This window comes from Neofelis nebulosa, chromosome 9, assembly GCF_028018385.1.
Source record: "Neofelis nebulosa isolate mNeoNeb1 chromosome 9, mNeoNeb1.pri, whole genome shotgun sequence".
NCBI lineage: Eukaryota > Metazoa > Chordata > Mammalia > Carnivora > Felidae > Neofelis > Neofelis nebulosa.
This window is the reverse complement of record NC_080790.1, coordinates 102,595,244-102,608,254: the sequence shown is the minus strand read 5'-3', so window position 1 is coordinate 102,608,254 and position 13,011 is coordinate 102,595,244. Positions and strand designations below refer to the sequence as shown.

The 13,011-nt window shown below is 34.1% G+C and overlaps 1 protein-coding gene across 15 annotated transcripts in view; it reads right to left on the bottom strand.

The window, feature by feature from the left end:
* Positions 1-13,011, bottom strand: part of TASP1 (taspase 1) — a 389,761-nt gene that overhangs the window by 298,719 nt on the left and 78,031 nt on the right. For all 15 annotated transcript variants that reach the window (XR_009248818.1, XR_009248816.1, XR_009248817.1 and 12 more), the window contains one exon: positions 5,988-6,094. Coding sequence is in view for 11 of the 15 variants with exons in the window: in XM_058684862.1 (XP_058540845.1) it covers positions 5,988-6,094 (107 nt within the window). In the remaining 4 variants the exon portion in view is untranslated. The remainder of the gene's footprint in view (positions 1-5,987; positions 6,095-13,011) is intronic.

Sequence of the window (13,011 nt, the reverse complement as noted above, 5' to 3'; positions counted from 1 at the left end):
CTTGCAGCCAAGAACAGCCAAGTGACTGAATTGTGCTCCTTCTCTACTACTCCCCCCAAAAATAACTAAGGGGAAGTCTATAGGGAGACTCTGGAAAACTCTTGCATCCCAGATTTAAAAAGTAACAGATACATCTGGCAATAGTCTCCCCCACCCACATCATCTCTCTTCTTCTCACCTTGAATGCAGATGTGACATCTAAAATTGTAGGAGCTATATTATATCCATAAGGCAAAAGACATGAGAGAAGGGCCTAAGAGAATCCCAGATATGTTGGCTCTAGCATCATTGGAAACCTAAGCTAATGCCAGCAACCAACCACCTCCAAACTTTTTATTATATGGCAAGAAGCCAGGGAGCAGGAAGACAAACATGCACATCCTAACCACAGTCAGGTTTTCTATTGTTTGCCGCCAAAAACATTCCATGGATTAACCATTCTTATTTTAAACTAAGTCAAACGTAAATGTAAATGATCAAAGACTGAGGAAAATAAAACACTACAATTTAGTGAGATAGGAAGCTATTAAATAATTTTCTTGCTTTAATTTTTATTTCTGTTGGTATTGTGCTAATATCTGTACAATCAATTACATTTTTAAAGAAAAACAAGAAATATCAATGCAACAAAAGGGCCTAACTGGTTTACTTTATTTACAGAATTAAAAATGTTGACTTTTTGTACCATATACTTTTCAAGACAATATTTATTCCCTTCAACACTGAGTCACAAAAAATATCAACATTAGCACAATTACCAAACACTATTCTTTTTATCATATTTATATACCCAACTCACAGGTTACATTAAGTAGCCACAACAAACAGTAGTCTTAGTCCTATGTTCACTGACAACAAACACAGTCAATGCTGACTAATCAAAACTATGTTGAAACTACACATCCAGGATAAGGAAAAATAAACTAAATACAGGCTGATTTAGAAAACAGCTATTTGTCCTTTCCTGTCATATGTCTAAAAAATTACTATACCTCCTCTTAAAATTTATAATTTTCTGCCCCATTGGCTCATTACCTGGTGGTCTTTTCTCTCTGTGAGCATGTTTTCTTAACTTTACTATTAGAGACAAGGCCTACCAAGGTTATGTAGCAAACATCTATTAAAACAAAGCCTCTGGCCTGCATCTTTCCCTAATGGCAGGCCCTTGGATCCTAGTAATTTCTGTTGGTCAGTGCTAAGCACAAAGCTTTGTATGCATTAATGATCATATATTCTGAATGTTAAAAATATTTTCCCAGGGGGCCTGGATGGCTCAGTCAGTTACGCGTCCAACTCCGTATTGGCTCAGGTCGTGATCTTGTGGTCATGAGATCAAGCCCACATCGGGCTCCATGTTGAACATGGAGCCTGCTTGAGATTCTCTCTCTCCCTCTCTCTGCCCCTCCCTGGCTCGTGTGCATTCTCACTCTAAACAAACAAACATTTAAAAAATATTTTCCTGTCATTTAAGATATCTAAAATATTCTATTAGAATCATGCCTGAATTCAACCTCTCCATCCACCACTACCTCCCTCCCTTACCAAGCCCCCTTTCTCCATTACAAGACTCCACCCAAGGTAACTAATTTGGACAGCAGTTTTCTTTCCTTCTTTCCTTCCTTTTTCCCTCCCTTCTTCCTTTTTTTCTTTCTTTCTCTCTCTTTTCTTTCTTTCTTCCTTCCTTTCTCTTTCTTTCTTTCTTGGCTAAGTGACTTTAAAGATGAAGGCCACAATGGCAAACACTATTATATCTGACTAAATCAATGATAGCCACAAAGCACTTGACACTTATTATCACTTTTCTTCCTCATAACAGACAGTGCTTGTGAGAGAATATCACTATTTTCATTTAGACGTAAGAAATTTGAGCCTTTGTATGTTACATTACTCATTGAATTCATAGACCATAACTGATAATGGCACAGTCTCTTGACCTCATACCTCTCTCTTACTGCTCCGTGGTAAAACTTCTCAAAAGAGTTACCTACACTCTTCTCCCTGATCAATCCATGCCACCAGGGTCCACAACCACTATGTCACAGAAACTGTCCTCATCTAGGCCCAAAGCCTCCAATGGCGAGTCCTCCATTCTCATTAGCTCTTTTCTCAGTGGTGCTTGACCCAGGTGATGACTGACTTTGAACTGCTCCTTTCTTGGCTAACTAGACGTTCCCCTGGTGATACATCTGTCTTACCTGCTGCATCTTTGTTCTTTGCTGAGTTTTCCTCTTCCCAGCCTGCAGATGTTGAACTGGCCCAGGACTCAACTTTCAGACCTCTATCTTCTCTAAACTCTTAGTGAGCTTATCTAGCCACATATATTTATATTCCTTTTGATGCCAATAATTTCCAAGTGGGAATCTCTCTCCTGATCTGCCCACAAGCTTCAGATGCATAGTAACCCAACTCCACAATTCATCTTTCCTTCTGCTATATCAAGATTTTTATTGAAAATCCTCCTAACCAGTATGATGAGGGGTTGGTTAAATTTTTCAAAAGTTGAATATTCTCTTGGTAAAGTAGAGAATCGTTTAAAAACAAAGTATGCATAACTTAAACATTTTCTTTTTATTTAAAACACAAAGGTTCATTCATTGGCCAATTTTTTTTATATAAGACCAAAGACTTTTCTTTGAATGCAGTCCCACAACTAAATGTTCCATATCATCTTTCTTACATAAACTATAATACATTGAATTGTCCTACGATTTCAAGTTTCATTTTATTTAAAATAGAACAAGAATATAAAAACACTAACAATGCACTCTGCATGCAGAATGCTTTTATGATTTTTCTCAATCTTTTACAGCTGGGTTACCCATACTTAATTCTAGAGCAATTTTTTATAAACCAACTCTATTTTTTCAAGTTAGCGCTCAAACAGCAATCTTAGTTTTCAAACCCACAACTCTCTTTTTAAACTCAGTATTCATCAGTTTACAGGAGACTTAATGAATTATGTAATTACAACGATAAAAGCAAGCATAATGAGGCTCTAGGTGGCATATAATTCAACTGACACTAGCAGAGGAGCATGGTTCTACAAGGTGGTGTTTAGGGTGTTTTAAACTAATGCTGCAGGGTGTTTAGGGTGCTGTTGGCATCAGGAAACATGTTTTAAGGTGAAAATGGGAAGTATTGGTTAATCTGAGTCCATTAAGGGAATATGGGCCAAATTTCCACTTCCCACCTCTATCATAATGAAGCCATACCTTTACCAGCCCTCCTCACCTTAGCAAACGGCAAAAGTTTTGCTGAAGCTAAACTTTTAATTCCTGTCTCTTCTTTCCCAATATCTCAGACAGCAATAATGCCTGTATTTCTAGGAACTCTCAAAATATATCCCTGATATATTCACTTCTCTTCAATTTCATCCCTATCACCCACAGTCTACACTGTCAACATCTCCCAACTATAGTAGCTTCCTAGTCTCCTCACTTCTATTCTTGCCCCTACCCTCAAAACCATAAAACACAAAACAGCCCAAGAGAACCTTGTAAAATGAGAGTGAGATGGCATCACTTCTCTGCTTTTAATTCGTCAATGGCTACTCATTAGTCATGAACTAAAACTGTGAGTCCTTCCCATGATCAACCAGATCCTAGCAGAGCCAGCACCTGGCTACCTCTCCAGCTTTGTTTCATACCATTCTCCTCTTGCACTCTGCTTTAGGCACACTGACTTTCATCTCCATTCCTCCAATATGCTAACTCCCCACCAGGACCCTTGCACGTGCAGTTCATTCTGCCTCAAATGAGTTCTACTAACTCTTCATAAAACTCACTTCTGATTTTTTCAAATGTTACATCCTCAGACAGGTCTCTGTTGATCACTAACTAAAGGAGTCTTCCTTTGAGTCTCTCTTGTGTCTCTCACATCCAAGGTACTCTTGGATCACATCCTCTTCAGGGGAGGAGGGACTCCCTTCATAACAGTTACCAAACATAGTAAATTTCTTACCTAATTGTATGCTTATAAGTTTCTGTTTGTATCCACTAAAATATAGTTTCATTATATCATGAATTTCCTCCACGTTGTTTATCATTGCTTTTCTTCCTACCCAGCTCAGTACCAAGAGTAACGACTTAACAAATACTTTCTGAAGAAAAAAAAATGAATCTTCTGAATAAGACCAGCTAAATATATTCTCAACTGATACTTCTCTGCATCAAAATCCTACATTTATGTCCAAAAAAGAAAAAAAAAATATATATATATATATACACGCGTATATATATATATATATATGTATACGCGTGTATATATATATACGCGTGTATATATATACGTGTATATATACGTATATATATATATACGTGTATATATATATATATATACACGTATATATATGAATGTTTAGAGCAGTTTTATTCAGAATAGCTAAAATCTGGAAACCAAATGTCCAACAAGAGAAGAATGGAGACACAAATTACAGTACATTCATACTAGAGAATATTAATTAGTAAATTAAAAAAATGAGCCAGTGAGAAGTATCTCAAAAACACTTTGTGAAAGCAACCAAACAGAAAAGAGTACCTTTTGTATTATTCCAATTATACATAGTTTAAGAACAATACAAAACATCTTTGATGAGAAAAATCATAGCAGTGGTTGCCTGTACAAGGTGGAGACTGGCCAAAAGGAAGTACAAAAGAACTAGATATGTTCTACACCTTAACAGGCATATATATGGGTTACATGGGTATACTCATTTATAAAAGTGATTAAATTGCTCACTGCATGCAAATTTTATCACAGTATTTTAAAAGGTCAAAGGTTTTAAAGTCTTAAATTTGCTCCCTCAGATAACCCAAGAAACGGAAACACACTACTATCCCTTTTCACCAAGATCTATTTACTAATTTGTTCATTCACCCTCTAATTTCCTACTCATCTCTGGCAGAAATATGAAAAGATTTGGGTCAAAATGTTTGATTCCTTGTGGCAACATACTGGGAAAATATATATAGCTATGAAAGATCATTTATTATGCTTTTATATAGGGTAAATAATATAAAACTATGACAGCTAAAGCATAAACCAGTATATGAGCAATTATAGAAGGAATAATCAATAAAGAACATTAATGAGATGTCAAAGTACATCAAACAAATGTGATATGAGACAGCCAACATGAATTGTTGGCCCCCAACAGGCTAAGCAAGAATGTCGTGGTTTTCAACTTCTTTCTACCCCTCAAAACACCTAACAAATACAACACATGGACTCATGATGGCACATTAACACATGAAATGCAAACAAAGAATGCAAAAGAATAAAAAACAGAAACATGTAATTAGAATGTAAAAAATCTACATGAATCCAATATATATATTTCCTTAAAACACCCTCTACCCTCTAAATAGCCATGTTAAGAATCACTATTTAGAGCTGCAAGAACCAAAACAGTAGTCATGGGCCACATGTAGCTACTGAGCACTTAAAATGTGACAGGGGCATATGGGAAACTGAATTTTTAATTTTATTAAATATCAATTAATTTTAATTTTAAAATGTATTCAATTCAATTATTGGAAAGTTTTTAAGTTTGTTTGGAATAACCTGTTATGTAAACCTACTTTTTCAACTGTTAATTTTATGAAATATAAGTACAAACCAAATATTTCCAATGAAAACTTAGTGTCATAATTGAGATGTGCTATAAGCATAAAATATACACTGGTTTTGAAGACTTAATACAAAAAAGAAAAAAGAAAGTTCAATAGCTCACTAATTTTTTCATTGGTTACATTTTTAAGAGATACTTTGGATTCACTGATTTAAATAAAGTAATTATTGAAATTAATTTCACCTATTTTTTTTTTTTTTTACTTTTTTTAATGTAGCTACTGGAAAACTTAAAAGTACATATGTGCCATGCATTGTATTCCTACTGGAAAGTACTATTCTAAAGCTTATATGTCTAAATGCAAATTATAGATACCATGATGATACATTAATGATTAATATTTCAAACATCTCCTGACCTTTTCACTTGATTGTCTTCTTTTCTTTAGTTGAATGAAATCTGTTTCCACCCTTTCTGCCAGCTCTAGTTTCCTCTTGTTTCTTTTAAATGCAGCTAAACTGAATCCTATAAAAGAAACATTAAAAATAACATTTGAGAAATATTAGAGCAATGGGGTAATGAGATATCCTGAAGAGTCTTCTCAGAATAAAATCCATAAGAATGGCAAATAAAAGGGTTTAAGATTTTTTGCAATGTACACTGAAGTAGTAGGAGAATAAAGAAATAGCCTTAGAAGAGGTTAAAACCTTAAGAAAAAGATCAAAATACAGATAGACAAGAAGAGTCCTAAAGGGAGATGGTACCCAGAGGTATCTGCTAATGCATGCTACTACCAACTTTAGTTTTGAAGGTCTCTGCATAAATGACAAGATGAAATCTTGGGACAATGCAGCATGAGAAAACATCTTAGGATTTTGGACAAAAAAAAGTAAGGAATCTCAAAGAGTAATATGCATAGTGAAAGGGAAAACTAGAAAAGGCCACTGTTCACAAAGAAACAGGAAATTTGCAAGTCTCAGCTGTGGCTATAAATGTAAAAGGGGGAAAGGTCTCACTAGAAAATTTATGAGCAAAAAGTACATTCAGACAAGTTTAGAGGAGAATTCATATTATCTGTCTGGTCTGAACACACACACACACACACACACACACACACACACATATGCACATCTTGGTGTTTCAGTGCTTCAAAAACCCATTAAACACAAATGAAATACTCCCTGGAAAAGCATACCTTAACTTACCAGACCTTAGAGAATTCACAGGTTCCAATTAACATGAGCCCATAGTTTAAAAAAAAAAAAAAAAAAAATTTTTTTACAAAGTATATGAGAAATGAACCACCAAAAATAAAGAATAGAAGTCAGCCAAATAAGGGGCACCTGGGTGGCTCAGTCACTTGAGCACCCAGCTCTTGATTTCAGCTCAGGTCATGATCCAGGGAGGTAGGATGGAGCCCCTCATTGGGCTCCACATTCAGCATGGAGTCTACTTGAGATTCTCCCTCTCTCTCTCTCTCTCTCTCTCTCTCTCTCTCTCTCTCTCTCAAATAAAAAAACATTAATTTTTTAAAAAGTCAGCCAAATATAAGAAAACATAATTTGACCTACAAAGCCTCAGATAATGGAATAATCAGATACAGAATAAAAACATGTTTATGCTCACAGAAATTTAAAAAAAGATATTGAAAATATAATTAGGGGACCAAAAAATGATACACTGACCAGGCAGACTTAAAGAAGAACAAAATGGAACTTCTAAAAATAAAAAAATAAAAAATAAAAAGTTTTAACTTAACATATAGATTTCAACAGCCAATTAGATTCAGCTGATAAAAGAGAAATTATGCGGGGCGCCTGGCTGGCTCACTTGGTAGAGAACGCAACTCTTGATCTCAAGGTTGTAAATTCGAGCCCCATGTTGGGTGTAGAGATTGCTTAAAAATAAAATCTTTCAAAACAGACAGAAATTATGAACTAGAATATAATGCTAAAGAGATTATCAAAGTTTTCTGATAATGGCAGACTAAATTATTCAGAGTAATTCTCTACTGAATTTACTAAAAATGTCAGATAAAATATGAAAACACAGCACCTTAAAAACATTATTAAAAAACTTATAAAAAGTACCAAGCTAAATTCTGGGGGTAAACTGAGACTAATGCTATTATTATGGCACTGTGAGCATTTGCCAACACAAGCACACATGAGTTTGGTTAAAAGGCATCAAGAAAAGATATAAATCAAGCCCAGAGCCAAGTTTCATAAGAGACACTTCCCACAATAAGCTAGGTATTAAAAGGGCTAATGGTCTCATAGTAGAGCTGATTTAGAACTATACAAGTCTGTCCCTACCTTCTATCCCAACATGAAGTCCATTCAGACAAGACTGTCTTAGATTAAGGGTGAAAAAAAATGAGGAGGAGGACAAGGACAGTGATAAGAGGAATTAGAAAGAAAAAAAAAAAAAAAAAACTACCCCTAATAAGTTTGGGGTTGACTGGAGCCCTTCAACAGATTTGCAAACATGAAGTCTGGGTAGGTCAGGGAATGTTAAGCTTTGAACTAAGTTTAAGTAAATTCTGATGAATGGTATGTGAAATAATAGAAAAAAAATATATTGGTCTCTGACCTTAGTTCCTGGCACAGATCTCTTAAAACTCTTGTAATTTCCTAAATTATAAGAGCACTAGGACCATCTTTTGTTCTAATATTTGGTCTTTGACCCTAGTTTCTGACACAGAACTCCTAAATCCCTTGGAATCCCTGGGTGATATGAATGCCTTTTGTTCTAATGAGGCAATTCTTGGTGGGTACCTAGCTAGCATCAGGCTGAAGACTAGACACCAGAAAGCCTAAACCATGATTAAAAGCTTGAAACTTTCAGCCCCATCTCCATCCTCTGGGAAGGAGAGAGGGACTGGCAATTGAGTTAATGACTGAGCATACCTAGAAGATGAAACCTCCATAAATATCCCAAAAGTACAAGGTTTGGAGAGTTGCCAGCTGGCTAAACATATCTACATGTTGGGAGGATGGTACAAATTAATTGGACCTAAGGATGGCCTCATGGGAACCTATGATTTATAGCCAGTTGGTCAGTACAAGTGACAACCTACACTTTCAATTGGCATCTAATGAGGCAAGAGGTGGGGGTAAACTAGTAAGACAGCCCTAACCTGTGTGGTCTACACTAACTCCAGTTAGAGTCAGAATTGAACTGAATTGTAGGACACCCAGACGGTGTTGAAGAAATGCTTGGTGTAGAAACCCATACATCTGGTATCAAAAGTGATGTAGAGAGTTCTGAGTATGAAAGTAGGATGAGAGTAAAGGACAGACAGAGGAGTATTTTCCCCATAAACAGTAAACACACAATTGGCAAAAATAAATGCAAAATATAATACAAGAGAAAAACACCTTCATCCTAGGCCATGGTGAAATTACACAAATAATTATTTAAGGGCAATGATAAGCACATAAAGATAATCAGGCACAAAAAAAAAACAAAAAAAACAAAAAAAAAAAAGATGGGGCACTATAAATGACAACAAGCAGAGAAAAAAATCCCAATTAGGATTTCAGATTATCAGGCAGAAATATAAAACAAGCACACTTAAAATAATTTAAAAACAAACAAAAAACATGAAAGTAGCTATAGTTCATACTGTAAACTAAAGATAGCACAGATTTTTAAAAAAACAAGCAAAAAAAAAAAAACCTAGAACTTCTAGAAATGAAAAAATAAATACTCAAAACTAAAATCTCAATGTATATGTTTGGTAGCTGATAGGATATAGAAAAAGGAGCTGATGAATTGGAAGACTGATCAGAAGAAAGCCAGAATACAGCTAAAAGAAATAAAATAAAATAAAAAGAAATAAAATAATAGAGAAAACCAAAGAAACATTAAGAAACAGGAAAGATAAGGTGAGATGGTCTAATATGTGTTTAATCAGAATTTAATAAGATGAAGGTAAAAGAATGGAATAAAGGTAATGTTTTAGAAAACTAGAAAAGAACTTTTCCAAAATTATAAAAGCCACTAATCTACAGATTTAATAATTCCAAAGAATATCCATAAATTAAATTAAAATCATAAAAGTTCATAATAAGATACATTAAGTAAAAGAGAGTAAGAACAATGACAGAGAAAAATCTAAAAACAGCAAGAGGGAAAACAGATTACTTTCAAATAAGCAGAAGTTAAAATGACAGCAGCCTTTTCAACAGCAAAATGGAAGCCTGAGACAGTGGACTAATTACCTGCAATGAGCTAAAAAGAAATATCTGCTGATTCAGAACACTATATTCAGTGAAAATATCCTTCAAAAATGAAAGTGAAATAAAAATAGTTTCAGATAAACAAGAATGAGCAAATTCATCACCATCAAGACCTATGGTAATCAAAATACTAAAGGGTGTTCTTCAGAAACTGAGAAAATAATACAAAGTGAAAGATGAAAGACAAAAAAAAAAGCGGAGGGGATTAAGTGCAAAGGAAAAAGTAAATAGGCAAATCTAAATGAAAACTCACTGTTATAAAACAATAATGTCTCCCACTGTTTTAAATGCATACCGAGTTAAAAATAAAAACACAAAAGTTGGGAAGACATTACATGTAGTTCATTCGAGTATTCTAGGGTTCTTGCATTGGCTGAGAAGTGGTAAAAAGTACTATTATCTAATAAACTTTCCTAAGTATGTATGTTGAAATCTCTAAGTTAATTCAAAGAGAATGGTAAAAGAAGGTAACAGAAACATATTAATGAAAAAGAAAATGTAATGATGGAAAATAATACTAAAGAAGGCAAGAAATGAGATATAGAAGGAGACACAGACCATGTGGGACAAATAAGAAGCAAAGAGTAAGAGATTAGATTCAAATCTAATATATGAGTAATTAAATTAAATGTAAATGGACTAAATGCACCAATTAAAATACAAAGATCACACACAAAAATTTTTTTAATATATATGTGTTGCTTTTAAACATAAGAATACACAGATTAAAAAGATAGAAAAAGATATACATGCAAATACTAACCAAAGGAAGCTATTATAGTTATTTTTTTTAATGTTTACTCATTTAGTTTGAGAGAGTATGTGCACATAAGCAGGGGAAGGGTAGAGAGAAAGGGAGAGTGAGAATCCCAACCTGACTCCTCACTGTCAGCACAGAGCCCAACGTGGGGCTTGATCTCACTAACTCTGAGAATATGACATGAGCTGAAATCAAGAATTGAACACTTAACTGCCTGAGACATCCAGGCATCCCTACAGTTATTTTAATATCAAACAAGTAGACTTCAAGGCAGTAAGCATTACTAGATACAGAGTGCCATTTCTTTAAAAAAAAAAAAAGTCAACTCTGGGGCTCCTGAGTGGCTCAGTCGGTTAACCTTCCAACCTTGGCTCAAGTCATGATCTCACAGTTTATGAGTTCAACCCTCCCCCCCACCGCCACCAGGCTCTGTGCTGACAGCTCAGAGCCTGGAGACTGCTTCGCATTCTGTGTTTCCCTCTCTGCTTCTCCCCCACTCACATACTCTCTCTCTCTCCCTCCCTCAAAAATAAATGAACATAAAAAAAAAATTTTTTTTTAAGTCAACTAACCAAAGTCTTTCATGGGACTACTAATACATGCAAGTAAATATATGGCAACTATAGTAAAAGAAAAAAAAATTAAGTTTTTTTCATAATATAGTATGTGACAAATATAAAAAATATGAAGTTGTTTGAACATTTAAAAATTCAACATAATTCATTAGACTAACAAATTAATGTCCTCTTAATAAACAAAAATACAATATTAAATTCATTTACAATTTTTTAAATCTTTCAAAATAAAACTCCCTAAATATGACATATCACTAAATTTTCAATCAAACGCATTATACTTAAGTACGTCCAATATCATCACTTCAATTAAACTATACTAATGATCCTTTGTCACTATGAAAGGGAAGGGAAAAAAGTATAAAGATTCAAAAGAAAGAAACACAACTATCATTATTCACAAATGACATGATTATGAATTTAGGAATCAACAAGAATCTACAGATAAATCATAAGGATTAATAGAAGAGTTTAGCAAGGCAGCTATATAAATGTATGTGTATATACATATATACACATATGGACATATACATAAATATACATATATGAAAACAATTATATCCATTGGCAACGACCATTCTGAAATATATTTTGGCATCATCTGGTAAGATGAAGATAGGCAGACACTATGATCCAACAATTCTACTACAGTGCGTATATTAGAGAAAGCCAACTGACACAGAATATACGTAGAAGAAAACTTGTAAGTTTGTTGTAACTCCAACATAATAGTCTACCTACAGAAGGTATACAATAGTTTATAATAAATAGGTTAAAAAAGCAAAGTGGAGAAATGTTATTTTCAAAATGAACCCAAATTGCAAAATATCCAATAATAAACTAATCATGAAGCCTGAAAACAATACTGTAGTAATAACACAGAAATGAACTAAAAAAAAAAAAAAAAAAAAAAAAAAAAAAGTTAATGGAACTACCCGTCAAATCCAAAAACAAATTGATGTATATTCTATTTGAGAAAAAACAATGATATTTCATGCCAGTAGGAAATGAATGTTACTCAATAAGCTGTCTTGGCACAATATGTTACCTATTTGGGGGGAAAAATTAGATTCCTACCTCACACTACACATAAAAATCAAATCTTATATTAATAATTTAAACACATATTTTTTAAATGCCCAAAAAAGTTAAACCATTATCCAACAATATAGACATAAATAACAGAGTTTTTTGAGATACTTGCTATTTTTTAGTTTAATAGTTTTGTTTTAAAGTAGAAGATTTCCCATAAAATGTTATCAAAGCCAGAATCTGTTAAAACAATGGTTGGCTGATACAATCATATAAAATTTAAAATGTCTATATGGCAAAAGATATCATATGCAACAGTAATGATAAATAACATATTTAAACTTTTTAATATATGCAAATAGATATTGAGACAGGATTAATATCCTTAAATCATAATGATTATAATACAAAATTAATAAAATGGAGTTAGAAAGAAGATGGCCCAGTAGGAAGTGACAGGAATCTATCTCCCTACCTAAACAATAACTGTCCTGCCAAAATCTAATACAAGTGTTACAGACCTCTGGAGTCTATTTAAGGCTATTACTTTCAAAGGAAGGCTTGAAGTAAACTGTGGTTAGTTGGGGCCAATTTCAGCTCTTACTGAAATCGACCCATTCTCCATCCCCATCCGTTTGGCAGACAACCACACACGTATTCTGAGAGCAGATTGCACAGAGCTTGTGAGAGCCAGGTTGGGCAATAAAGACCCTGTCCTCCAAATACTGGAATTTGTGCTTCTGATTTCTTCTTGCTGGTACTGGTCACAAGGTGCAGAAACAGAAGTAGGCAGCTATTGTTGCAATGCCCTCCCCCTCCAGCTGAACTGAC